Source organism: Nycticebus coucang, chromosome 5 (assembly GCF_027406575.1).
Source record: "Nycticebus coucang isolate mNycCou1 chromosome 5, mNycCou1.pri, whole genome shotgun sequence".
NCBI classification, from domain to species: domain Eukaryota; kingdom Metazoa; phylum Chordata; class Mammalia; order Primates; family Lorisidae; genus Nycticebus; species Nycticebus coucang.
Genome location: NC_069784.1, coordinates 24,516,407 through 24,544,362, shown reverse-complemented (window position 1 = coordinate 24,544,362; position 27,956 = coordinate 24,516,407). Strand labels below are relative to the sequence as shown.

The window sequence follows — 27,956 nt, the reverse complement described above, 5'->3', positions numbered from 1 at the left end:
ATACTTACTGTGCTTCGAACTTCTTTCAAAAATGACTTAATTAATAATCTTTAAAAATTTTCATGGCAGGGTGGCTCCTGTGGCTCAAGGCTCAAGTAGGGCACTGGTCCCACATACTGTGAGTGGCGAGTTCAAACCTGGCCCCGGCAAAAAAAAAAAAAAGAAAAAATTTGCACGGCACAGCTAAGATCTTCTCACAGCACACCGGTTGAAGATCTCTAGTTTTTCTGAAAGCATGTTCATAGAGACCTCTGACCTAGAGGTCCAAGGGAACCCACATGTCAGTCTTCTTGGTTCAGCTAGTGTCGGCTGTAGCATTTGTAGACATAGTTGCCCTTTGGAACCTGCTGACCAGTACCACAGAGGCCTAAAAATCAGCGCCAGCTGGTGCCTTTTGGCTGGACATAAATCAGGGAAGGTGAGAGAGTTGTAGATAAAGTATGATGCAGTTTGGCTCCCTTGACTTTGACCTGTTTCTTCCCTGTGATCCTCTTATGTACTTAAAGCCCGTTGGGCATGCAGAAAAGTACAAATTCTAGGCCAGGCACAGTGCTAATCCTAACACTCAGGGAGGCCAAAGCGGGTAGATCGCCTGAGCTCAGGAGCTCAAGACCAGCCTGAGCAAGATCGAGACCTTGTCTCTACTAAAAAATAGAAAAACTAGCTGGGTGTTTTGGCAGGCACCTATAGTCCCAGCTACTTGGGAGGCTGAGGCAAAAGGCTCACTTAAGCCCAGGAGTTTGAAGTTGCCATGGGAGGTGATAGGTGTATGGCAGTCTTGCCTTGCCTGGGACAACAAAGTTGAGACTCTGTCTCCCCACCCCCCAAAATAGAAATTCTATATGAAGAAAGTTACATCATGCAGGGCCCTCTGATAGGGTTAGATTCATTGGCCTAAAAAACAAAAGTCCAAATGTCAAATTTTGGGGGAGTCATTGTGACCCCAGAATGGGGAGTGATCTGATTCCTGCCTGAGTCTGGGCAGTGGAAAGCACCCAGCCATGGCCAGCAGACAGCTGTCCCAATCCTGGCAGGAGCTCCAGTTCCACGCCTGCCTCTGTGTCCCTAAGTGCTACTCTCCTCTCTACCCAGAGACTTTACTTTTTTTTTTTTTTTTTTAAGTTTTTGGCCAGGGCTGGGTTTGAACCTGCCACCTCCAGCATAGGGGGCCGGAGCCCTACTCCTTTGAGCCACAGGCACCGCCCCACCCCCCCAGCTTTCCCCAGATGGAAGAGCACGTCTGGAACAGCCTCCCACATCTTGGGGTCTGGGGGAGATAGGGCGCTGAGGCTGCCCCACAAGGATGGTGGGTGATGGCACTGCAGCGTCGTGCACGGCAGGAGAGAACTGGCTGGAGAAAGAGTCCAAAATTGCATCCTGCCCAGTTTGCTTTCTGTGCCCTCCCAGCTCCCTGTCCTGTCCTGTGCCATTTGTCCTGTAGCACATTAACACTGCCTGAAAGGGGCTGGTTTCTTGGTTGCTTGGTTACAAGCAGTTCTCCTGTGAGGAATGGAGGGGAATGTGGAGGCTGGGAAGCCCCAGGGCCTTTCACCTTGTCCAGCAGGCTGGCTCCCTGCTGAGCCCCCCAACTGCACCAAGACCCTAAAGGCTCCATTTGATGTTTGGATGTGAGAGGAAAATAAATAGATGCAGAGTGGCCCAGGGCTCAGGGGAGCTCACTCTCACTGTTTCTCTTTCATTGCCGTCCTTGGAAAGGAGAGCTTTGTTTTTAGTTTTTCTTCTGTTTTCTTAGACTTCTCTGCTCTCAGGTTTTTGCTTTTTTGTCCACAGTCGCTCAAAACATGGTCATCTTGAAGTTTTGTTTTTAACTCTTTTGTGTAATCCTAGGGTCCTTTCCTGCAATCAGATGTAATTGATTCTCCTTCACCGTATCTGAAGGACTCTTCCAACTTGGAAAGGGGCCCCACCTCCCTCTTGCTGCTTACCGTGCAGTTAGTGACTTTGGCCGGTGGTGTATAGCTCTGGAATTTTCCCCTGCGTACCTAACATACCTACCCTCGATAAAACCAACATTTCTTTTTAATAGGAGGAAATAGTTTTTAGAGCCAGTAACCTTAGGCAAAATTGTGAAGGAAGAGTTTTGTCTTCTGCACTGCTCTACCTACTTATGGCCCCCATTGCATTCGGCCCTGCTTTTACCCCCATTAAAAAGTATTTACTCTGTGTCCAGTTTCTTAGACCTTGCTCCGGCAATTTGCTAGAGTATGTTGTGCTAAAACGTTAATAAACAGTAATAGCTCAGCATGTTACCCTTCGCGGATAGCATTCTAACCCCTAAGAATCCCCCAGGGAGGGGAGCTGGGTGCACACTCTGGTTCTAATTAGTAGCGTGACCTTGGACTTACCACCTTCTCTTTATGGGTTCCGTCTTTCCCACCACTAGAAAACCTTGGGATGGACTGATGTTCCTTCTAGCTTTGCATTTTCAAGATTCTGTATGCCTCTAATAGGCTGGAAGGGAAGGTTTTTTTTTAGCAGGTGGTAAGTTCTTATTCTTACTCTTGATCATAAAATTACCATATTGATTGGAAGGAGGATAGCATTTGATGTTGTAGCTCAGGCACTAAGACCAAAGACATGACATGGTAATTTCCCATCCACCCTAACGCTACTACAGAATGATCCCTGATGTTTCACTAGTGTAAGCCCTTTGGAACCTGTGAAACCTACTTTTACTCTCGCTCATTTATCATTTTTTTCATCCCCCCACCCCGCCAAACTGCTTCTTTGAGCTCCAGGAGCTGCCCCCAGCCCTTGAACTACATTTTATAAATTTATATTGTTACCTGTCTCCTTCCACTTTATACCATCTTCCTTGCAGGCTGAAGACTAATTACTTTTAGCCTCTTCACACACAAACCCTACAGTTATTTTAGTGCGTAGTCTCTTTTCGGGGGGTGGTTTAAAGTTTCTTTTATTACAGAAGGAAGTGATTGGGTGATTTTTCTTTAAGAAGAAATGTTTAATATAGATTTTCTACTTTAAATGGTCCTTTAAAAAGAGAAATTGAAACATGTAGCCAAGTAGAAAGAAAAAAAAAAATCTCAAGATGCCTGTTTGTTCCACACTAGTCGTTAGCAGGCAAGTGCTTTTTTTGTGGCCAGGCTGTAAACAGCAGGCTGTAGGCCTGGGGACAAAGGCCTGCTCCCCAGGCCCCATTGAGGAAGTGTCAGGGTGGAATGCAGCCTTTTGTTCCTGGCCAGGTTCCTAGTGAACAAATATCCTCTCTCTTTTGTAGTCAGCCTTGGTGGATCCTTGTTGGACCCACTGTGAGCTTTAATAAAATGACTAGCAGTCTCTCGGAGCTGCTATGCGGGGTAGGCACAGAAAGGACTGTAGCTGTTGTCCTGTGTTAGGGACCCAACCTGGCCTTCTCACTTCTCCCTCCGGAGTGCCCAGGGGGCAGTCCTCTGTGGGGCTAACTCAAGGATGCCCCTTCCCCAGGGGTCTCCTGGGTCTGCATGCTTTTCAGACTGGGCAATCTCTGGGGATTCAGTAGATTACCCAGCAGACCAAAGGAGTAGTAACTATGGGAATTCCAGCACCAAGAAGTGCCTTGGCTCTTGAGACCCTGGGGGAGAAGGGGCAGCCTGGCCTCAGCTCCCCTTTGTGCACAAGATGGCTACGGCCATGGTCACGGTTAAATAGCTGTCTTTGGGGAAAGCCTTTTCTTCCAGCAGGCCAGGAAAGCAGACCAGTCTGCTCTGAATTAGCCAGCTCACAAAGTCATGAAAGGGGCTTACAAAAACAATGGCACGCTGTACATTCCGTGAGATTTTAACAAGTTCTATGAACCCAGTGATGGGCCGATTGGCTGGCTTTGCACGTTTTTGCCTGAGTATGCACATCTCAGAGCCAGCACTGTCCCCCATGGGACTAGAGATCAAACACGGCCAGAGATGAATGGGGAGCAGCCCTGGTTTGCTGTGGGGCCCCCATGCAGGGGAACAACAGGGAGCTCCTCTCCAGCTTCTCCCACTCTGCCCCAAAACATTCTCTGCAGTGTTTTGGGGAAGCTAAGAATCACTACAATTTTTTACCAATGCTGAGGCAGGGTGGGAAGACAGAAGAATGGGGTGGAGGCTAGCTCCTCCTTCAGTGGAATGTTATCCTTCAGGCCATTTCTATAAAGTAAAACCTCATTGTGAAAACTCATGACCATATAAAGTCTGTATGTGCGTGTTTATAGTGATTTTATTCAGAACTGGGAAAAAGTGGAAACAGCTCACATGTCCTTCGGCTGGTGAGCAGACTGCAGTACACCCATGCAATGGCATACTACTCTGCCATAAAAATGAATAGATTGCTGATGGATGGATCTCACATACATTAGCTGAGTGAAAGTAGATAGTCTCAGCCCAGCACAGTGGCTCACACCTGCAATCCTAGCCCTCTGGGAGGCTGAGGCAGGAGTATTTCTCGAGCTAGGAGTTCAAAACCAGCCTGAGCAAGAGTGAGACTGTCTCTGCTAAAAAATAGAAAAATTAGCTGAGCATGGGGGCATGTGCCTATAGTCCCAGCTGCTTGGGAGACTGAGGCAGGAGGATTGCTTGAGCCCGGGAGTTTGCAATGCAATGATATATGATGGTGCCACTGCACTCTGGCCGGGGCGCAGAGCGAGACAGAGTGAGACTCTGTGTCAGAAATCCACCAATCAGCTTAGCAAAGCTTCAAAAGAAAGTCTCAAAAGGCCACATAATTACTTTGGGTGTTTCTATGACATTCTGGAAAAGGCAAAGTTTACAGTGACAGAAAACAAATTGATGGTTGAAAGGGGATGGGGGCAGATGTCAACTGCACAAAGAAACTTTTGGGGTGACAGAAATAGAAATACGTTGATTGCAGTGGTAGTTACCTGACCATGGCCATTTGTCAAAGCTCATAGAATTCTATTAAAAATGGTGACTCGTACTGAACACAAATTATGCTTGATAAGCCTGGTTTTCTAAAGCAAGCTAAAAAGCTTGTATTTTAACCCGTGAGTACTGCGACCTCAGTCAGGGAAATTTTCCATTTCAGGGATAGCAGATCCCTGATGAGATGAGCAAGTGCTGAGTTTATAGAGTTTTTACTCCATCGGCTCATTTAACAGATTTTTTTTAAAAGCATATGCCATGTGTTCAGAATTGTTAAGTGAGGTCACTTATGAATTCAGGAGGAAAGTGTTACAAGAGCCTCGCCAAAGATAGTGCCAGTGGGAATGGAAAGCCAGGCTGATGGGTGGCGGCCTTTTCAAGGTAGGATTAGACCCATTTCATTAGATAAGTGACAGATCCTGGCAGGACTTAAATGGTGCAGGTGAGGGAAAGGAAGCCAGGGGCAATTCCAGGAGCCACCCTAGTGCCTGGCTTCTTGGTAGAAGCTGGTCAATAAATATTTTAGGAAAGGAGAGTTCCATATAATGTTACCACAAGGACATGATATTAATTCAAGAGCATTCAGGGATATCTATAGGACAGGGGGTCAGCAAACTATAGTCCATGACCATATCTGGCCCACTGCTTGCTTTTTTTTTTTTGTTTATGGCCAAGTTAAAAATGGATTTATACACACACACACACACACACACATATTTGTTTGTTTTGTTTTGAGACAGAGTCTCACTCTGTTGCCTGGGTAGCATGACATGGTGTTACCCTAACTCACAGCACTCTCAAACTCTTGGACTAATGCAATCTACCTGCCTCAGTCTCCTGAGTAGCTGGGACTACAGGTGCCCAGCTAGTTTTTCCATTTTTAGCAGAGACGGGGTCTCACTCTTTCTCAGACTGGTCTCAAACTCCTATGTTCAAATGATCTGTCCACGTCCACCTCCCCAAGTGCTAGGATTAGAGGCATGAGCCCCCGTTCTGGCTGATTTTATATTTTAAAATGGCTTTTAAAAAGTTAAAAGAAGAACGGCAAATTATATAAAAGTCACCTTTTGTTGTGCATCACGTTTTATTGGAACACAGCCATGCCCATTTGCTATTCTGTATTGTTTATGGCTGTTCCATGCTATAATGGTAGGGTTGAGTACGGACGCTCCTCTGCTTACCATGGGGTTTACATCCTGATAAACACATTGTAAGTTGACGATGTCTGAAGTCAAAGGTGTATTTACTGCATCTAACGTACCACACATCATAGCCTAGCCTGCCTCATGATGCCCTGGGAACGCTCCCGTTAGCCTACAGGAGGGCAGAGGCATCTGCCAACACAGTACACTGTGGTGTGCTGGTTGTTCACCTTTGTGATGTGTGGCCAACTGAGGCTGTGACTCAGTTCTTCTGAGGCAGAACAGTTGCACAGTTTGGAGTGGGCGCTGGGATGTGATTGTGTCCCCTAAAAAGATAATGTTGCAGTCCTAACCCCTCCTGGCTGACCAGGGCAGCAAGAGGGTGTCACGCCGTGTACTACATGCCTAGCGAAAGATTAAAACCCAAAATTCAAAGTGTGCTTTTGACTGCATGAGTATCACTTTTGAACGCTTGTTAAATTGGAACCATCTGTAGTTGTGACAGTGTGACCTGCAAAGCCTAACAGAACCTTTTACTGAAAAGATTTGCCGACCACTGCTTTAGGCTATCTACACCTACACCTTTCCTTTTTTGCCTCCCCCCAAATATGCAGCAGACTTTCAACAAACTATTCTGTCCTTTCATGCTGACGCTTCTCCGATGTGGCCTTGCGTCTCAGACATCACCTATGTCTTGCCTGATGACACAGCAGTGAGGCTTTGTGCAAGTTGTGTGATTATTCTGGGACAGAATAATGCTGTTGCAACCCCAGGTGGATTGTGGGTGTATCTTGGCATCTTCTGGGGGTGCACTTCTAGGCTCTGAGCAGCGTCTCTCCTCTGCCTGATTCTGGCACCTTCAGCTGTTAGGTATGGGAGACAGAGCCCCAAGTGCTCCTGCTTGGGGCCTGTCTGGATAACTCCTCAGACCAGACATTGCTCTGCCAGAGCAGCTTGAGATAACCTTTTTTTAATGTATCAAGTCATAGAGAAGTGAATTCTCTGTGGACCTTTTGAACTTGGTGGTTTGAGACAAGCTCAAACCCTGAAGCTGCCCTATGGAAGTGCTTGAAGGATCCTGGGCGAGTGGCATAAGGCCAGAGTCACAATTTGTGGGAACTGGTTATTCTGTGCTGTAGGCATCAGCCATAAGGAGAAGCACTATTTATCCTTCCCGGTTCAAGGCATAGGATTCTTCTGAGACCACAAACTATTTAAGAGGTGGCAAAGAGACTGGAAAACTAATAGGCAAGCAAGAAATGAAATAAGGTGCTAGAATGCTGTTGTGGGTTGAATTTTGTCCCTTGAAAAAATAAATTAAAGTCCTAACACCTAGCACCTATGACTGTAACCTTATTGGAAATAGTCTTTGCAGATAGAATCAAGTTAGGATGGGCCTTCATCCAAGGACTGGTTTCTTTACAAGAAGAAGGTAATTTGGACACAGAGACACAGATACACAGGGAGAGGGCTTGGGACAACAGAGGCAGAGATTAGATGGGTGAGTCTATAAGCCAAAAAGCAAGCGTTGCCAGTAATCACTGGAAGCTAGGAAGAGGCCTGGAAGGACCCTATCCTTCAGAGAGAGCCCGGCCCTGCTGACAGTTGGATTTCAGGCTTCTAGATCTTGAACTGTGAGAGAATACATTTTTGTTTTAGAATCACCAAGTTCATGGTGACCAGTCCCAGCAGTCCTAGAGAATTAATACAGCCCCAAAGCCCTACCTTAGTCTTTTCTTAGTTATTTGACTTTGGACAAGTTACTAGATTTTTTGGAGCTCAATTTCCAGAAGAGTAAATGGGAGATTTTGAGAGGTAAATGAGAACATGTAAAGTCTTTAGCACAGCGCCTGCCTGGCCTATAGAGCACTCAGTAAATACTAGTTTATTTATTTATTTATTTTTATAGAGACAGAGTCTCATTTTATTGCCCTTGGTAGAGTGCTGTGGCGTCACAGCTCACAGCAACCTCCAACTCCTGGGCTTAGGTGATTCTCTTGCCTCAGCCTCCCGAGTAGCTGGGACTACAGGTGCCTGCCACAACTCCTGGCTATTTTTTTGTTGCAGTTTGGCTGGGGCTGGGTTCAAACCCGCCATCCTCAGTATATGGGATTGGCGCCCTACCCACTGAGCCACAGGTGCCGCCCAAATGCTAGTTAAATAACTATGATTCTGACACTCTGTGTGGCTGGTTGTTCTTCATTCAGATTTTCCGAACTCTGAAAGATCTTCCCTAACTTCCCTCTAAAGCAGCCCCCCAGTCACTGTTGCATTACCCTGTGTATTATCCTCATAGCACTTACTCCAAATTTTATTTATTTTTAAAAAAAATCTCGCTAGAGGGTGGCGCCTGTGGCTCAGTGAGTAGGGCGCCGGCCCCATATACCAAGGGTGGAGGGTTCAAACCCAGCCCCGGCTCAACTGCAACCAAAAAATAGCCGGGCGTTGTGGCAGGTGCCTGTAATCCCAGCTGCTGGGGAGGCTGAGGCAGGAGAATCGCGGAAGCCCAAGAGCTAGGGGTTGCTGTGAGTCCTGTGACAGCATGGCACCCTACTAAAGGCGGTAAAGTGAGACTCTGTCTCTACCAAAAAAAAACAACATCTCGCTAGAAAGTGAGTTCTGAGAGCAAAGGCCTTTTCTTTTCCTCTTAATATTTAGCAACTGGCCGTATAACTACCGGAAGCAAGGCACATTTAAATTGAGGGAAGAGGGAATGAGGTTGTTGGAAAGATTGTGACATCTCCCAAAGCAAACCTTCTCTAAGGAAGACAGACAAATGGCTAACAAACATATAAAAAGATGCTCATTGTCCCTAATCATCAGAGAAATGCAAATCATAATTACCCTGAGGTATCACCTAACCCCAGTAAGATTAGCGCACATCACCAAGTCCCCAAGCTGCAGATACTGGTGTGGATGTAGAGAGAAGGGAACACATTTACACTGTTAGCGGGTCATCTCCCAAAGCAAGTAACACTGACACCTCTAAAAACTTTCCAGAAATTCTGCAATGTTTTTGTTTCAAGACAGCAAGTAGGTTCCCAAACCTAACCTCAGTCAACCCTCTCTTGCCAACTTGACATGGGATATAAACCGTGAGTAGGATCACTGTTGCTGCCTTACATACTCACATACTTGGGCAGAGATATACACAGCTTTTAAAAGTGTAATTTTGGCAGCCGATATGGCTCAGGCCTTGGATGATCTTATTATCAAGTACAGCAGGGACCCAGTAACCCCAAATTGGGAGGCCACAGTTTGGAGCTCTGGAATCGTTTGCTGTTAAACTCTGCCCTCTGGTGGTAGCTGCACGTCACAACAGTGCAGCATGGTTCTGTTTTTAAACACTGGGAGCTTTTAAATGAAACAGCCTGTCGTCAAGACATTGTATCTCAACTTCAGAAAGAAGAGCTGTGTTCACAGCACATCAATAGGCATATTGTTTTCATTGTCTTCATACAATGCGGACTAAAATTGTCACGGCATTTTACTATTAGAATTAATTGTCTAATGTTCTTGAACAAAGAACTCTAAAATGCTTTATGGTGTAGGTAGATTTTGAGGTATGGGCTTGGCATGTGGCTTGAAGATTTGCCTATGGCAACTAAGAATTTTCCTTAGAAGAACTTGTATTTGAATTGTGCGTTTGTAACTGAAAAAAACCTGGCAGGTTGGCATGAAGGAAGCTGGTATTAGGTGAGAGAAGATGGATATACGTGTGTGGATTGATGGGGAAGACCCCAGGTCTGTGGGGCAGTGTGTGCCAGGATGGCAGAGGAGGAGAGGGCAGCAGGAGGATCTTGGGGGAAGCAGTTAGAACTCAGTATTTCTTGGAATGGGAAGAGAATGAGGAAGCTGCAGGTGTTCTTGGGAAATTTGGAGAGGTTGATCAAATTAAGAGAAGAATTTTATTTATTGGCAAAATAATATCTCACTACCTATTGCTTTGACACTCGCTTTTTTCAATGGACATCATTCTCTGTTGGGTATGTGGATGCACCTCCTTCTTTTGAATGGCTACGTGATATTCTGCTGTATGAAATACAGTTATATTTCACCGCTTCCCTGCTGACCTTTGGATTTCTGTGATGTTCTGCCGTTAAAAATGGTTTTGCAGCTAGTACATAGTCATTCGACAAGTATTTATTGAATATCTACCATGTGCTAGTCATTGTTCTCAGGGCTGAGGATGGAGCAGTGAGCTAACCTGTGGCCCTGCCTCTGAGGAGCTTATATCGTAGGGGTGGGGAGTGGAAGGAGCATAAGGAGGACAGCCAGGTCAGCCACGATCACTAATGATGACTGCGAAGCAGCGCAGATTCATCAGGGAAAGGAACCATGAAATGCTGGGGGTTAGGCGGCATTGAATTTTACATAGGGTGGGTAGGAGAGTCCTCGCTATGAAGGTGACTTTTGAGTGGAGGAGCAAGTCAACTGTGACGTCTGAGGGGAAGAGGAAGCAGCGAGGCCAGGCTGTGAAGCCAGCGCCCACCTCTTCTGTTGAGGAATGAGGCGGCTGCAGGGCTACAGGAGAGAACTTGAGCTGAGGTTGAGTGGTAGGAGCCGTGCGACAGGATAACAAAGGCGGACGAGGCAGATGGCACAGGGCCTGTTAGTCAGGGTAAGGACTTTGCCTTTACAGAGTGACACGGGGGCCATCTCAGGTTCAGTTCGGCTCTGTGCTGCTGGTAGACTGCAGGGGACAGGGGTGGAAGCTGGGAGACCAGGTAGGAGGCCACTGTGATGGTCCAAGTGAGAGACAATGGTAGTTTGGACCTGTGCTAGCAGGAGAGGTGAAGAGGGGGATTCCAGACATGTGCTGTGAAGGTAGAGCCATCAGAGTTTCCCGGTGGATCGGATGGATGTGAGGTGGGAGCAAAGAGAGTCAGGCCCCCTCCGGAAGGGTGGTGTTGCCGTCAGCTGAGAGGGCTCAGTGCGTGTTTGTGCAAGAGTTTTCCCAAGATAAAAACATAGGAGTTGAATGATTAAGAGTCACATACTAGGTCAAAATAAAACTTCTGGCAACTAAGAAGGGGCTTTTTGTTCGTTGTTTTCTCTGTTTCCAAATTTTCTCTAATGGAATTTTTATGACTGAGTTGCTTGCTAACATATTTCACTGTATCAGTGAGACCACGAAGAGCCATCAAACTCGTGGTGGTAAATACAGGTTCTTCAAAATTCAAATTTTCATTCAAAAGCTTACATTTTGTCGTTGGCAACAAATATCGTCAATTGTCTTCCTTGAAGGAACAGGCTTACTTTGTTCAGTTTCTTAGAAAATGGACCCCAAATAAATACCAACTCTGAGTAACCAGGTCTGTCAGACAGCCTCTGAAGTCAGAATGGCACTCCAGGAAAAAGCAGCTAGTTCAGCTCCGTGTCTAGTCGCAGAATTGCTTTTCCTCAGACACTGTCTGTGCTTGGATGTGCAGCAGACAGGCCTTCTGCCTCCTTCCTGTGGCATCAAATAGAATATTAAAGAGACACGTACTCAAGGGCTGAGATTTAATGACGTGAATAATGCATGATAATTCTGACTGCTTATTGAGGACGTCGTAGGTGGAGCTAGCTATTTTTTCTTAAATACTGTGGGGGTCAAGAGTGCAGTGACCAGTGGCACAGTTTGGTGCCTCTGCCTTGCTCTGTGCTAAGGCACCAGGAGTTAACCCAACCCATCATTGTAAATGTGAACCCAGAGAAATAGGCAGAAGATGTCCCTGTATTGTGCAAATAAGTTTGGGGCTCCTTGAGAGACTGCCATGGGCCTGCAGACTACGCTTTGAGCACGGCCATACCAGAGGGTCCCCTGCTACTTAATAGCTGAAAAGGAACAAAAATACCTACAACACAAATTCTCCTGCTGTCTAATCCTTTTTTTTCCCTTTCGCTAAGTTTATCTTGAAACCCTACTTGCCCGGCAATCGCATTTATACTTAAAGAGGCTGATAAGTAATATAGAAAAGACATTCAGTTTTCATTTAAATATAAGAAAAAGTTGAAAATCAATTCTGGAAGTAGGGTTTCTCGGCTGTGGGCCTGTTCTTTACAATGCAGTGGAGTGTGGGCCTTCAGGAAACACTAACTATCCTTAGCGTAGTGGAGTCATTGCCCATTATGATGTGCTGGAAGGAGCTGGGCCAGAAGCAGTTGCTTGTTGTGCTCTAATTGCTTTGTATTAAAACTGTGAAAGCCCAAAGCTTGGTGAGGCCAAGTCCTGGATTATGGCAAAGATGCTCTGCTTGAATGTGAAAGTGTAGTCAAGGGATAAATTCATCTGAGGAATAAATGTACTTGGTGCAGACTGAAAATGAGCGTCCTCCTGATCCTTAAGCTTTTATTAATTGCTGCAGCCTTTGCTGCTCTGGCCCCCAGCGTGGATGAGCTGGCTGAGCTCCATCCGTCCTTTATGTGAATGGAGATAAGGATGTGTCAGACCCTGGGAATGAGAACATGCTGTTTGGCCCTTCGAGGCAATTTCCTCTGAGTCCCAGCTCTCTCCAGATGGCCTCTAATTGTTTCTTGAATGACCCCAGTGTCCAGGCTGCAGGAACCTGGGCTGAGAGGCCATTTCACATATTTATTAGGCTGTGGAGCAGGACTTACTATATAAAGCTCCCATTCACCCTCTAAAAAGAGCTTTTTGTGCAGAAAAAAATGAAGCTGATGAACTGTTTCCTGTGACCACCAGTCTCCAGTTGGATTCTTATTTTTCCCAGGCTTAGGTGGGTGTTTTTTTTTTTTTTTTTTTTTTTTTAGAGATACTGTCACACTGACTAGAGTGCAGTGGCATCATAGCTCACAGCAATTTCAACCTCCTAGGCTCAAGTGATCCTCTTGCCTAAGCCTTCTGAGTAGCTGGGACTACAGGCTCCTGCCACAACGCTCAGCTATTTTTTCTATTTTTGTCAGAGATGGGGTCTTGCTCTTGCTCAGGCTGGTCTTGAACTCTTAAGCTCAAGTAATTCACCCGCCTCAGCCTCCCCGCACTCCCTAAGTGCTAGGATTACAGGCATGAGCCACTGCAGCCAGCCCCCAGGTGGGTGTCTTATGAAGGGGTCTTTGTGGTCCAGCTGAGTCCATCCAGGTCCACAACCCCCAGCCCAACCTCCTAATTTTCATGGCCTTTACCTGAAAGAAAGAGCCTGGGCAGAACAGGGTCAAGTTCTCTATCACCTGGCTTCAGAATGACTTGGGCAGAGCACAGGTGGTGTGAGTTGGGATTTAGTGTGCTCTGGGAGCCTCTGCTGGTTTGGGCTCCCAGGCAGTTCACGGTTTGAGGGAGAAAGATAACTCTTAGGGCTAAAGGGGGAACCAGCCAGAGGATGGCAGGGCTGGTGCCCCAGTGAGGGGCGGAACCTCGGTGTGCATGTTGTGGGTCATGCCTGTGTGGTTCTTAACTCTTTGGTGGGAAAGAGGGAAGAGTCCCTGCCTTTTTGTAAATACGACCTGAGAAGCACCAGCACATACACTTATTGTGCATTAACCTCCCAGGTGTTTGTGGACACCAGGCTGAGAATCCCTGTGCTGTCACCAGATGTTCACTGGGCCCCTGTCAAGCGCAGGGATTGTGCTGGGCGTTGGGATGGTGACGCTGAGTAAGACATGGGTCCCCCCGCCTTCTCCATGCTCGCTTCCTGCTCTTTTCTGCTCATCTCTTCCCCTCACTCTCTTCCTCTCTCTATTACAAGATAAATCTAATATATCCTAAAAAAAAAAAAAAAACAGACATGAGTCCTGAAGCCAGTAAACAAGGACACTTGTCATTGAAACGAGTGCTCCAGTAGCTGGACACTGGAGGGTAGGTTTGGAGCCAAGGTTCCTTCCTGGAGTAAACGGCAGTAGCAAAGGGGGAAGGAAACCCCTCCAGGGCCACATAGATGGGATCTGAAACTTCCAGGCCATGTCTACCTGGACTGTCTAGGGAGCAAATTGTGGAAAATTTGTGTGTAATTTGGGGATTATATAAACTTCCTGTCTTTTGACCTACAAAGAAGTCCTGAGAGTTGCCCTCCCATGTGATTGGACCTGGTAAAGTTCACCTGGCCCCAGCAAGGGAGTGTCTTGGCCAATTCCTCTGAATCAGGTCCTGTAATTTTCAGGTAACAGGATAGTCATTTGGAAACATCCTCCAGGGGCTAATGGTGGTGTTGTTGCCTCATCCTCAGGGTTGAGTGTGCAGTTGGTTGGTCGTTCCCCAGCCTAGGAGCAGGCTGGGTGTGGGAGCAAAACTCACACCTACACCTACAGTGCTGGGGACATTCCACCTCCATGAATCCCTCTCCCTCTTCCTGGGGACAAATTCATGTCCTCCTTTCCTTGAAAACTCAAGACAACTCAGTTCTTTCATGGAAGTCCCCAGGGTAGGCTGTAAAATACTATTAATTTCCACCCATTGCTGACACATGAGTGCACAGCCCTATTATTAATGGGCGTGTTATATGTGTGCTTTGTGCAACATGTTTATGTTGGCCCCTTTTTAGAATTTCTCAGATAATAGGGATCACATCTTACATGTGATTCCCAGTAGAGTTCAACACAATTATGTTACATCGTAATCTCAATTTTTAATCTCACACTGATAAAGTGAGCTTATAAACTCAAATTAATGATGTGAGCTAAGAAATTTACCACTGGGCAGGGAAGGGGCAGCGTAGCCTGGGTTGGTGACTCGTGGGAAGGAAAACATGGTTAGGGCTCTCAGTCTCTTGCATCTGCTCTCTCAGCATGCTGGCTACAGTCTGTCCAGTCAGCTTGTCCATGCCGTGGGGGGCACTTGGCTCTACACTGCTGGGCTTGTTGTTGTAAAACTCATGGTCTAAGGGGAAAGGGATCTGTCCCCTCTACTTTGCTAAATCCCACAGAAGGACTCTGATGGGTCTCATGCAGGTCACTTGTCTACTTCTGGACCATTCAGTGTTCCGTGTATGATTGACTTACACATCCATTTTAAGAATGAATACACAGGCTATTGAGTAAAGCTTTCAAATAACCACTATCTGTTGTTTATATCATTTCACCCCTAGATTTTTGCTTCTAATTACTTTTGCCTTACTCAGGGTACATATATAAAATGTTGGCACGTGAATGCCGGATTTTGGTTTTGACCTTTCAAGTCCTGTGGCCACCCTTCTCTAGTTTATCTCCCTCCTGGTTAATTTAGGTGCTGGATACCTTCTGCCTCCCAGTGTACTTGTTAGATTTATGGCTCTTACAGAGAAGTTACAGGTTGAGGGTGGAGGACACGGGCTGCAGATCTATAGTTTGGCCTTGCAAAGATTCCCACATCTGTTGACTAGTAGCTCCACCCCTGGAGAATTATCCAGATGGGTTTTTGCAGCTCTCCCTAGTAACTCTCCCTTCCAATACCCAGCCCTTCTCCCACTTGGGTTTATACTGCAAGGACAGGGATTGTATTGCCCACTAGCAAAAGGAATGCGTTATTCCCACCTTGGGCACCAGGAGGGGCAGATGCTGACCATCTGGATGTCACTTCTGCAGCAACATCATGCTTGGCAGCTGACCAGCTCAGGAAGTGAAGAAACTGGATCAGTAGGTTCTGATCCAGTTTCTTCACTTCCTGGACAGGGTTCTGTCCCAACTTCCCAACTGGACAGGGTTCTGTCCTTTCCATGCACAGAACCCTCTGAGTCGGCCTTTTCATGTAGAGCAGTGGTTCTCAACCTTCCTAATGCTGCGACCCTTTAAATATAGTTCCTCATGTTGTGGTGACCCCCAACCATAAAATTATTTTTGTTGCTACTTCATAACTGTAATTTTTCTACTGTTACGAATGGTAATGTAAATATCTGATATGCAGGATGGTCTTAGGTGACCCCTGTGAAAGGGTCGTTCCATCCCCAAAGGGGTCATGACCCACTGGTTGAGAACGGCTGATGTAGAGGAAGGGGCACAGTTCACGTTTCCACGTAGGACAAAGGCTGCCCCTTAGCCTCCGGTCCCTCAGCCACCTCGTGTGATGGGGCTCTGTCGCCCCTGGATCTTCTCAGGTTCTGACCTCAGCATCCGTCCAAACATGCCCTGCTCCTTCCTGTCAGTTGTGAGTGGACTGGGATCTCTGGGGTACTTCAAATGAGATCCACTGTCAATGTTGCCAAGAATATCTATCGCTTGGTTGGAGGGAGGGCTGCCTTCTGGATTTGCACAAGATACAGCGCTCCTGGCAACCAGGCGTTATCTGTGCTTCCATTATCACATCAGAGGGAGCTGCCATCCTGCGTCATGTTGTTTTAATTATTAACTCCCTAGCTGTTTGATCCCACATGTGAAATGGAGGTAGTAATGCCCATCTCCTCAGTGAGCATTTAGTCGGATGCCATGGTGAAAGTTCTCCGTAGAAGTGCTGGCTCCCGGAGGCCTTGCACATGAGGTGAGTGAGGTGCAAAGATGGTCTGTGACTCGTGCAGTCTTCCTGAACACACCCCTGAAGCCTGTGACAAGGTGGGGTTGCTGGGAATCAAACTTGTAGCTGTTCTGCATTTACTACGCCAAGTATCATACGCAAACAAGGCCCTTCTTCCAGCTGAGTGAGGGCCTGCCCTGCTCTCACAAGGGATTAAAGCTACTCCAGCAACTGTACAGAACTGTGACACCATTTGCCACAAGGCTGTCTGTTCCCTCCTCTTACCAACCACAGCCTGACCAAGACCCGAATGTGTCCAGGTGGCCAGCCCGCTGGGTGCTGTCCCTCTTCACTTGTGTCTGTGATCACCAAGGTATTCTCACTTACGCCCCCCGCTGGCCACTTAAAGTCTTTCTGGATCAGTAGGAATATTTTAGGTTACATCACTCTTTGAGAATTTGGTAAAAGTAATAATCCCTCTCCTCAATGGACAGATGCACGATAGTTTGTATATGATTTCCAGCAGCTCATGGGAGCTCCAACCACCCAGGTTAGGGAATTCTAGACTAGAATGACTCTCATGGCTATTTTGGCAGGATGCAGAATTATCCAGTCTGTCACTCAGATGCTATTTCTCATGATCAGCCTGTAACTATGGAAAAAAGATATTTTCCTAGTGAAATATTTAGCTCGGGTGGCTGGAATTTGCTTGATAACAGAGGAGAAGGGATTAATAAGCCCGTCCTGTGTCAAAGCTGGAATGACCGGGGTTAGCCTGACTCCTCCTCTCACTGGCTGTGATGCCACCCTCCGCCCTGGTTCCTGCCCGCCTTGCAGGCTGGTCCATCTCCGCGGACATTTGGCAGCCTTTCCAGGTGGAGGTGGTGGGTGGAAGATCGCACTGCCATTAGGGGCTTGATCGGAGGAGGTCTAGGCAGCAGCAGTATCTGAGGGGCACAGACAGAGTCTAAGAGGGCAGCTGGACAGAGGGGCACAGCACCTAAGGAGCCACACCGGACATGGTACCAGTTTCAGAAATGACTGGTGTCAGACAATCCAGTAATGTGGGCTGGCCAAGTAGGAAGGAGGAAGCCTGTGGGAAGTGGTTCTTTGGGGGAGCTAAACACCCGTGGAAGCTTGAGTCCCAGGGCTGGACTGGAGGGCTGTGAGGAGGGGGCAGCAGGCGGGGGCCTGAGGCTTCTGCAGGGCATCCGGCCAGGACATAGGCTGACTTCGGTTCTGCAGCCAGCTTGGAACCAAAGGATGGCTGGCCCCTGGGCCCCATGGGGGAGGGGCCAACAGGATCCGCAGTCAGACTGGCTCTGACTGGGGTACATGGAGACCTCAGTAGCTGTGGATAGACCCAGACACGCAGCCTGTTAACTCCCTAAATGACAAAGACCGTGGAGTAGAAAATCGTCTGAGACATCTGGGCAAGTGTGGTCGAAACTATTTATGTCATTTTAGTATGCAACTTTTAAAGTTAAAAGCTTTTGAAGCTAAAAAACTCTTAAATGTCTCTTATAATTCCCTGGCTTTTAAGGTTCAAGAGTTTCCTAAGTATTCCAGCTGGGATGCAGTCAGTGGTCGGTGGCCTCAGGCCTGGTGGTCATCCACGCTCTCCTTCTGGTGGTGGGGCTCCCGTAACCCGGCACGTGGGTGGTCATGTGCCCTGCAGGAGCATGGGGCACACAGGGTTCATTGTCCCTCCCTTCAAAGGAGGAAGGAAGCTCCCGTTTGCAGAGTGCCTGGTGTGTGCTGGGTGCCAGGCTCTTTATATGTCATTTCACTGATGCTCATAGGAACTTGGTAAGTTTAGGGAGGAAACTGGGGCTCAGAGAAGTTCATTCCCCAAGATCACCCAGCTAGCAGTCAAGACTGAGCCCACCATGGCTCTTCCCCTACCATCCTACCTCCAGGGGATGTTCCAGACACTGTAGAGACATGCAGATAGCCGTTTCACAGCTCCATTTTGGAAGTTGCCAGGTTGTAGGGGTGCTTGTGAGCCGGGGGAATAGGTGGACTAGGTGTCGGGGGAGCTGGGAGAGAGGCGGCTGCCCCTCGCTGCTGAGGGTCTCGAGATGGCCCTCAGCCATCTGCAGCAGCCTGCATGGGGAGGGGGGACTCTGCAGGGCTTTTGTGGTCACTGCTATTAGTTATTTATATAGCTCACACTTCTCGAAAGTGGCAGAAAGAAGAGAGAGAGAAGTGTACAGCAAGGAAAACCTAGGAACTGGATGACAGGAGACATGAGTGACGGCTCCAAGGGTGAGGCCTGGATAGCAAACGCAGAACAGGGAGCCTGGGAAGTAGGTGGCAAATCACCCCAGATGGGTAAGACTCCGAGGGGTGTATGGACACGCTTCAGGGAACCTAGGGATTCGTGTGAAATTTGAATAAAGCTTTGCAAGTGTGTGCCTTTTGCTCTAGAAGGAGGGTGTGTGGCTTTCACAGAATCTCAGAAAGGCCGAGACTGGCAGATAGACCGAGTCTGCTGTTCAGGCTAATGTGTGTTCTTTTAATTTGGCTTTAATGCTAAAAGCAGAAAATCGAGCTTGTGTAACATGGAATTTCTGGGATGATAAGAGCAAACAGGTGGTACTGGTAGAGGGCCGTGTGGGATGGAATTGTATGTGATGGTGTGAGAAAGCACAGCTGGGCAGGTACCTAACTTTGCTTCATATTATCCAGTTCTACAATTTTATTTTATTTATTTTTTATTTTTTTTTATTCTTCTTTTCATCACATTTATTTTTTTGCATTTTTTGGCCAGGGCTGGGTTTGAACCTGCCACCTCTGGCATATGGGACTGGTGCCCTACTCCTTTGAGCCAGAGGCGCTGCCCCAGTTCTACAATTTTAATAGCTGGTTAGAGAAATGGAAATTTGCCAAGGGGGACATTTGTGAAGACTGTACTTAGTCTCTTTGTCTGTGTGCTGGGCAGATCAATACAGCTTCCGGACAGAGACCATTTAACAGCCATAGTCTTTCATCCCCTTGAGGAATCTGGGGAAACTGTCAGACCGAGACGTGTAGGGCAGATACTCCTAAGTGCACCCTCTGTGAGCAGAGCAAGCAAACGTCTTGGCCACAGCAGTACACTAAGGGGCCCAGAGAGCTGAGCCAGCACTGCCTACCCTCCTCTCTCAGAGTGCATTTTGCATTCCCTTTTGGAGCAAGAATCAATTGGATTTGCATATAGGGAAATGTGTTGAACTGTCTTTGGCAGCTTCCGTAGCTGCTTAGTCTGGTGGGAAGAGGAGGTGACCTTTTGTTCAAAGCCCTCTCTTCTGCCCGCCCTTGTTTCCCAGCCTCCCCTCCCACCCCCCAGCCCTCTTGTTCTCTGTCTGAGGATATGTAATTCAGGTGCGTGATGTTCTACTGGCTTTTTCCTCCACAGAATCAAAGACAGGGCAGGTGCCTGGAGAAACCTTGGGTGGCAGGACTTCTGCTAAACTTGCCCTCTTTTCTGCCCAGGGCTTCCCAGGCACCTGCCACATTGCTATCCAGAGAGCTGGGCCCTTGGAGGGCATCCTTGCTGTGATGGTAGACTGGGTCAGGCCAGGCAGGTCCAGGCTAATCTTTGCCTACTTTCTAGGACACCAGGAGAAACAGAGCTAGTTTTGTCAGCTGTACTCCCTAGCTCATTAAAGCTGTCTTTGTTCACCGGGAGCCAGATCACTGGGGTTTAATGGAAGCCAAAAGCATTGATCTTTGGAGGAAAGAGGGTGGAATGAAGAATCTCAGTAGCTGCCAAAAGAGGTTTTGAGCTGTTTTGATCAATGACAACTGGTGCCTACCCCCCTACACACACTGACGTTCCGGGGGCAGGGATGGCTCGGCACAGTGCCTTCTGGCCATGGGCAGAGTCACTATCCTCAGGGCTGTTTAACAGTGCCCAAAGGTGCCACAGTATAAGGCTTGATGCCCTGATTCTGGGCTGGCTTTGGGGAGGGTTTGGGGCTACAGGAAGTCTTGTTTCCCAAATGCCCTAAAACACTGAAGAGCATTTACCTGATTGGCCTATGTGTGTCCTGCCACCTGCCCCCACCCCTGCTCCATGCTCCGTCAGAGAGAGGGTCTCCCTCACTGGGAGCTGGGTCCAGCCTGGGCCGCAGCGCTTTGGGAAAGGGACTCTGCTCGCGCCTGTCTTCTCAGCCGAAGGGCTGCTGCCAACATGTGTCTGTTGAATATGGCTGGCAGGCAGCTCCCGTTTCCATGGTTACTAAGTAGGGCAGGTTAGTATAAGGAAATACTGCCCAAGGAAAAACTGGTACGGAGAGCAATGCTTATGCAGGGGCCATCCTTTGACCTGCTTCAAAGATAAGGGGTATAACATGGGATCTGCAGTAATTGGGATTTCCTTCCAGGGTCTACCTGGCTGAACGGCCCTTTCACAAGTGTTTCCCTGGGTGCAGGGGAGTAAGCCTCTCAGACAGCCAGAGGGGGGCACTGGGGAGCACCCCTCCCTCCCTCATCAATCCCTGGAATTTCATTAGATACCCTCCCCTGTCCCCAGAAGGGCATGGTATTTGGAAAAGCCTGAATCTAAATCTGATTGGCCCTAAATTCCATGTACCAAATCATCAGAAAGTAACCCACTGCCCCAAGTGACAGCATTTTCATAATTGCAAGACATTTAAAAAAAATCTTTTATTTGTTTTCCCGTAGGATTAGATACCAGATTCTGCAGTCCGAGGCTGGAGTTTCCCCGTCCTTTGTTCTCTGCCGAGTGACATGCCATTCTGGGCCTCTGCTTCTTTGTAACTAGAATAGAATAATCATTGTGGGGAGAAAGTAGGGGAATTGATCAGCATGAGTAGGAGACATTTAAAAGCATAATAAGTCAGTGAAGGGCACTTTGCGAATTCATGCAATTATCATCTTTGGTTGCAGTAATAACACGTTATTTTAGTCTCTCTCTTTGGCTGTTTCTGGAGAAAATTGATTGAAACCTTTGAGTGCTGCTTCAGAAATTATTTTTGGTGTGGAACAAAAATAAAAGGTGCTTAGGAAACAGTTACCTAATAAGATTAGCCCATTCTTTAATCCTGGCAGAACAAATTCCTGGGGCATTTTGTAGATATTTTTTAGAGCAAACAGGGAAAGCCTCAGGTGGTAAGAGCTGTGATTCTACAATGTCCTGAGTGTCTTTTGTTGTTGCTCTGGCTCTGGAGGAAGTTACTGTATAATACTATGTAATTTACATGTCTGAGTTATTTGCATATTTGTTTTTAAGCATGTGTTTTCATTCATGATTTCTAGGGGAAGGATGTCAGAATTCCGAGGCCCTTGGCTGATGATGTCACTGAATTTCTGGCAGGATTTAAGGAGCTGCTCTCCTCCCTTTTCCAGGGGCTGGGATGGTGCTTTTCTTCCTGGGGGAGTTCTTTTAACCTGAATGAGTATTATTTTCTGCCAAAGGGCCATAGCAGGTGAAAACTGTGCTCCTTCCCTGATGGCTAATGTCCCGATGAGTCATCACCACAAAAGTACTGGGGCTGCAGGCCCAAGCTGCTCATATGGGCTCACCCTTTGAAGCCCATCTAATAGAAACAAGGGCCAGTCAGAAAGCGCTCCCTCACATGCACGGTACACAAGACCTTGGAGAACAGTATTAATCTACCAACTGGACGATGTGCAGAGCTGTTCCAGCTCAAAAACCCCTTTATTTCTAGCACACTCGGTGCCTGTTTCTAGTTCCCGGGTGAACTGCCCTGGAGTTCCCAGGACTGCAAACCTGACCTCCTGAGTCATGGAGGAAGAGCGAGGGAGGAAGCCAGCTGAAGGAGCAGAGAGGAAATCAGCTGCCCGGTTGTGTCAGTGGTGTCGGAGCCCAAATGGCCCCATCCCACGTTTGGCATGTTCCTGAGGCTGAGCCTCTGTACCTGCTCACTGGCACTGAGCAAACAAGTCCCTGTTTTTATAGACAGACTTGACCTAGTCCAAAGGCCGCAGCTCCTGAGGATTTGACTCTAATCCTGCTGGATATTTCTCCTACCTCCCTCGTGCCTCATCTGGTGTTGTTCCTCTCTGGACTGAATAGGTTCTGTTTCTTCCTCTTCACAAGTTTCTGCCTGTGTGAAGTTTTAAAAAGCTTCAGGACACATTCCATTTGGGAGTGGCCAAAGCCACAAAAAGTTAATATTTAAAACAGTAGGAGAGGAAGAGCTATATAGGCAGAAACTTGAATTTGATTTTCTTTTTTTTTTTTGAAACGGAGCTTCACTTTGTCATCCTGGGCAGAGTGCCGTGGCATCATAGCTCACAGCAACCTCAAACTCTTGGGCTCAAGCGATCTTCTTGCCTCAGCTTTCTGAGTAGCTAGGACTATAGGCACCTGCCGCAACACCAGCTATTTGGGGGTATGGGGAGAAGGGGGTCTTGCTGTTGCTCAGTCTCATCTCGAACTCGTGAAGTAAAGCAATCCACCTGCCTCATCATCCCAGAGTGCTAGGATTACAGGTGTGAGCCATTGCACCCAGCCCTTGAATTTGATTTTTTAAAAACTGAACAAAAAACTGAAAGAATAGGATTGTTGGGCATCCACTATAACTTGAATGAAAGAAGAAAAGCAATTACTTTCCCCTAAAGGTGTTAATGAGGCTCTTGGTGGGGGGTGAACACCTCTCACTAAAGGGAAATCTAGGAAGGGCCTTGAATGCAAGGATGTGTGCTGGCTCTAGGTTACGCAAAGTGAGCAGTTACAGTGATGATGAGTAATTAAAGTTAGGGAGGGGCATAGGACAAACAGTTGTGTCAGAAGTGGGCACAAAGTCCCCATCCTCCCAGCAGACTGCACAGTCAGGTGGGAAGGGCACAGGGGCTCAGGATGTTTGCTGACAGACTTGCTAATTAAACACCAAAAGGCAATATTGCTTTGCCAATAGTGATGGTGGTGCCAAGTTATCAGTTGCAAACTGGCTGCCAGGAGCATCCTAATTAAAAATAAACAGCTCTGGAGGTGGGCGTGGGAGAGTGAGGACAGGGAGCCTGCCTGAGTTACTCAGGACATCTAGGATTGCTCCTAGGGAAAGTCATGCCCCGGTCACTTTAAAGCCACCTCCTTTTCTCAGAGGAGGCTCTGTTTCATAACAAGGTGGTGTGGTATGTACAACTTGCCTGCTCCCTTACACCCCTGCGTGTTAGGGTGACAAGCAAACAGACAAAGCCATTAGAAGCAGATTGCATAGTGCCGTTTAGCCCCAAGAAGGAAAGGTTGCCTGGGGGGTTAATGATTTCTGCCGGGTCTCTAAATTGAGGGGCAGCCAAAGCCCAAGACCTTTTCTACGAGGGGTTAGAATTTCATCAGAAAGCAAGTCTGGTCACATGAGAATTTCTGGCACCGTGTGCATGGCAGGCTGGACACAAGCCTGCCAGAATTGAGTGAGTGGATCGTATTGGCTTCAGCAGAGGGGGAAAGTCCCAGACTGGCCTAGGAGAAGGAGCCGTCTGACTGCCCGGCCCCGGCCACGGACCGCGAGCCGGAGCAGGACGGCAGCTGCCGAGGGACAGGGCTCCGCTGTCCGAAGCCGCCTTTCTTTTAACCTAAGCGAAGTGTGTACTCCTGGGACTGAGGGCTGAAGGATGCCTAAGGATTGCAATGCTTTCCACGCCGTCTCGGCAGCTCTGTGCTGCTTCTATCACCGCAAGTCTTTCCTTGGAGTCAAGGTAGGTGTGGTTTGGAGATAAGGTACGTCTATGAATCTTTGCGGAGGCCCTTCTCGAAGGTCCTGGAAAAGGTTTGCAGCTTGCTGGCTGTAAGGGTAGAGGTACTTGCTTTGACCCCTGTGCATCTTCGTGAGCTCCTAGTGGCCCACCTCCCCAGCCGCAGGAGCCACCGGCACGGAACCAGGCTCCTTGTCTGCTTGGGGACAAAGCTGTTTTTCAGGACACTTTCAGTTTCCTTCGGCTGAAATTTTATACCAAAGTAGCTCAATAAGACACAGCTATCTTTCTCTCTTTGTCTCCGTCTCCCTTCCCTCATTTGTAATTTATGTGACGTGGCCAAGCCCCTTTTCCCTGCTAACCTGCTGGCCCGTTACATGGCAGTAATGTATATCGGAAAGAAACCACAGAACATCTTCCAGATGCAGCCAGCCTTCAGGGTTCAGAACTGTCTTTTTCACTGCTCACATTTTAACCTTTGTTACGAGACACTGATGCCAAAGGCTTTGTGTAATATGTCAATACACTAGCTTGATGAAAATATTCAGAGACCCTCCTTTGACTAATTCAAGACAAGGCTCCTGTTCTGTGTTGCCTGCCTGTGACGCATTGAGAATTAAAATTAATATGGGCTTTCACTGATGTTGGGGTTTGTCTGCCTCGGAGAAATCCTGTTGGCTGCAACTTGACTGTGGGCCTCATTTATTTATTGGAAATAGGAGTTGAAAGCTCTCAAGGAATTTTCCCCACCCTGAAGCACAGCTCTCTCTCCCAAGGGACAGACATACTCTTTGCCTATGAAAAGGCTACCGGAGTTTTGATGCGGTTATGATGCTCAGCTGCTTTCTTCGGAGTGTGCTTTAAAAAACAAATCTCAGGAAAACCACCTGTTAGTGTGGGAGAAACCCCCCCCACACAGTGGAAAAATATACTCTGAATGAGAAAAGGGGAACTGCTTCTGGTTTTCCTGCCTGGTTGGAGTGTTGAGGCAAAGTTGAACCATGCAACAGAATTCATTTTTACCGCTTTGTCAAAAAAATGTGTTGGAGGGTGAGTGATTAATCATCAGCTAAAAGTGTTCCCTTCCTGACTTGAGCGCCCTTTTCTGTCCTGGAGCCCAGTGGCATGATGCGAGGACCATGTGGTTTCTGGCCTAAATGTGGATCGTTGGCGTGTGGTGGATGAAGTCATGCCATTAACAGTGTTTTAAAGCTGTCAAAGAGAGACAGGCGGTCCCCAGGGAAGGGTGCACTTCAGGGATTGGCAGTAGGTTTCCACTCTAATAGAAGTCCTTCCATAAGCCAGCTTCTGCTAACTCAGCATTTGGTGTGTAAGGAATCGGCCCATGAGTGTCTGGATCTGAGGGATCAGATTCTGTATGGACACCCTGTGTGTTGGCAGTTACAGCCCCAAGGCCTGTGGGACAAGTAGTAAGGGCCACACAGTGTGTGGAGTCTTTTGGAACCACCATCATTCATCTAGTGTATCCCTTCCTGACCTCCCTCCCCTGGCCTCTCTTGGTACTTGACCGTTGGTAGAAATGCCTTCCTTTCCTCTCTACCCCCAGTTTGTCGAAGTCTTAATAGCACAGAGGAAGGACTGATTGGCTCACTCGCCAGAAATTGGAGCCTCAGTCCCAATGTAGGGTTCCCCTCCTGCCCCCCTCAAGAAGTGTTTCCCTGTTTTGTTTTACTTAGCCAGTTACTTGGGACAAAACTTCACGCCCAATCCCTCATCCTGCCACTGTTGCCACGATGATAGTGCCGAATTGCTTTATTGACTCCCACTTTAATTAGGGGTTCCAGATCGTGCTGCTCATAATTAGTTTCCGTTGCAATTAGAGTTTCAAAATTAAATTGGGATTGATTGCCTGATAGCAGAGAGGAAATAAAGCTCTGGTTCTTGACCGTGTATGCTGCTTCTCTTGGCACAAATGTCTCATACCAGAAATAACACTGTGGTAGCCATGGTAACTTTCTGTTTGGTCTAATCCATATCATCTTTGGAGAAAGTAGGATGTTATTAATAGTGTTTGTTGTATGGGAAGAAAACTAAAAATATAAAAACTCCTTCATGACCTGGGAGGCCAGTTATGCACGAGTGTTTTCAGGGAAGAAAGTCTTATTTGCCGAGCTCTTATGAAAATTAGAATGTATATAGGGGCCTCATACAGAGTTATGCAGAGACCCTGGAAAGAATTAAATGGGAAGCCAAAAAATGGAGAGGATAAAGGACAGCACACATTACTGGCCCTCGTAGCGCTGGGGCAAGATACAAGATGTTCTAGCCATGTTAAAGGTCATGACTTTAATACCCCATAGAGGTTCACAATAGAGATTCATCTCATAAAAGACCACTGAGTCTTCTCTGGGGGAAAAAAGGAAAGTATATTTTGAATAAGTCCAGTGGGTCGAAGCTTGTAATGGGTCATGGATATTCCAGATCCGTGGCATTCACAGACACAGTCACGTTTGAAAGGCTCTGAATGTTGACTGTGGCCTCATCCATGCACAGCACCCTGTTAGGTGGGGGTGGTGTAATGAGTGACAGTTTATGAGACATGGTTCCTGCCTTCTGAGGACTTATCACAAGAGCACTAGGCGATAGTATCATTTCATTATGTTTGCAAAGGCTTTCCAGTGTCTGAAAAGCCTTTTGGACCCTCAAAACTAGCTCTATGCGTTGAGCAGGGCAATAGTTTACCTTTTAAAACAATTTTTTTTTAATTTCTTTTTCTCAAGATAGGATTTCATTACGTTCAAGCTGGACTCGAACTCAAGCAGTTCTTCCTCCTTAGTCTCCCAAGGAGCGGAAATCCAGGTACATACCCCTGTGCCTGGCGGTTTGCCTTTTCCACAGGGGATAAATTGGGGCGTGGAGAAACAGCCTAGCAGAATCAGTGGGGAACCAGGAATAGAAATCAGATTTTCTGGGCTTCTACTATACCATATTAAGACAATTGAAATCTGAAACAAGATGAAATCGTGTCCTTTAATACTTCATCCTGCCATTCCGTTGCGAGAGAACAGTTCACGCCTCCGTTCACAGAAGATGTCAAGCTGGTTTTTGTAGACCCTTTTAAAAATTTTCTTCTTTTTTTAGTAACTCGGTATCTGGTTAGATAAAGTAGAGGATTCATGGGGCAGGCATTCCAGACCCAACAGCTTGAAAATTAGAAAAAGAAAAACACACTGGCATCAGCAGAAGCACCAAGAGCCAGGCCTGCTTAGAGAGGCAGGGAAGTCCAGGGTGCCACAGTCAGAACAGTGACGGAAGACTTGAGGTCCAGGCTGAGGAGCTGGAAATCATCATCCAGGCCTCCCTTCCCAGAAGTTACTCAGTATTTGAGGCAGATTTCCACTTGCATCCTGGTTGCATCCTCAGTTCAGCTTAGCAGTCATTGATTCATTGAGTGTGGTGCCTCAGATACACCAGGCCTTTTCCAGATGCTGGGGACCCAGTCCCTGTGTTATAGGAGTTTGGGGTCCAGTTGGGGAGACCTGCTGCAGTTCCACGCTTGATGGGCATTCTATAGATATTTATCGGTCCAGAAGGGCTGGAGAGGCAGCAGAGGGCAGCCAGGGACAGGACACCTTGAGGTCCCTGCTGAACTACAGAGAGAATTTGACAGGCAGCACAGCAGGCCCCCTGTCTGGAGCCAGCACTGAGAACAAGCCACCCTCTGGTCCCCTGTGTCTCCTATGAAGGGAGTGGACGCTAAGCGTGTACTTTCGTGCCAGGAAGTGCTGTGTAGTGGGAAGATCTTAAATCAGGTTGTTGCTGCTGTTGTTACATTTTGTTTTACTTTAAACCATTTCCCTTACCCTGAAAAAAATCTTAGAGCCCCTCTGAGCCCGTAGTACAGCCTGAGGTGTCACATCCTAGAGCACTGGCCTTGGAACTTGGTTT

At 47.4% G+C, this 27,956-nt stretch overlaps 1 protein-coding gene across 3 annotated transcripts in view; it reads left to right on the top strand.

Moving 5' to 3' along the window:
• Positions 1-27,956, top strand: part of BCAR3 (BCAR3 adaptor protein, NSP family member) — a 112,105-nt gene that overhangs the window by 37,210 nt on the left and 46,939 nt on the right. The window contains exon 1 of one of the 3 annotated variants that reach the window (XM_053590309.1): positions 23,517-24,050. The exons of the other annotated variants lie outside the window; for them this stretch is intronic. Within the exon in view, the coding sequence (XP_053446284.1) occupies positions 23,967-24,050 (84 nt within the window). The 5' untranslated portion in view covers positions 23,517-23,966. Of the gene's footprint in view, positions 1-23,516; positions 24,051-27,956 lie in introns of those variants that run through there. 3 annotated transcript variants of the gene reach the window in all.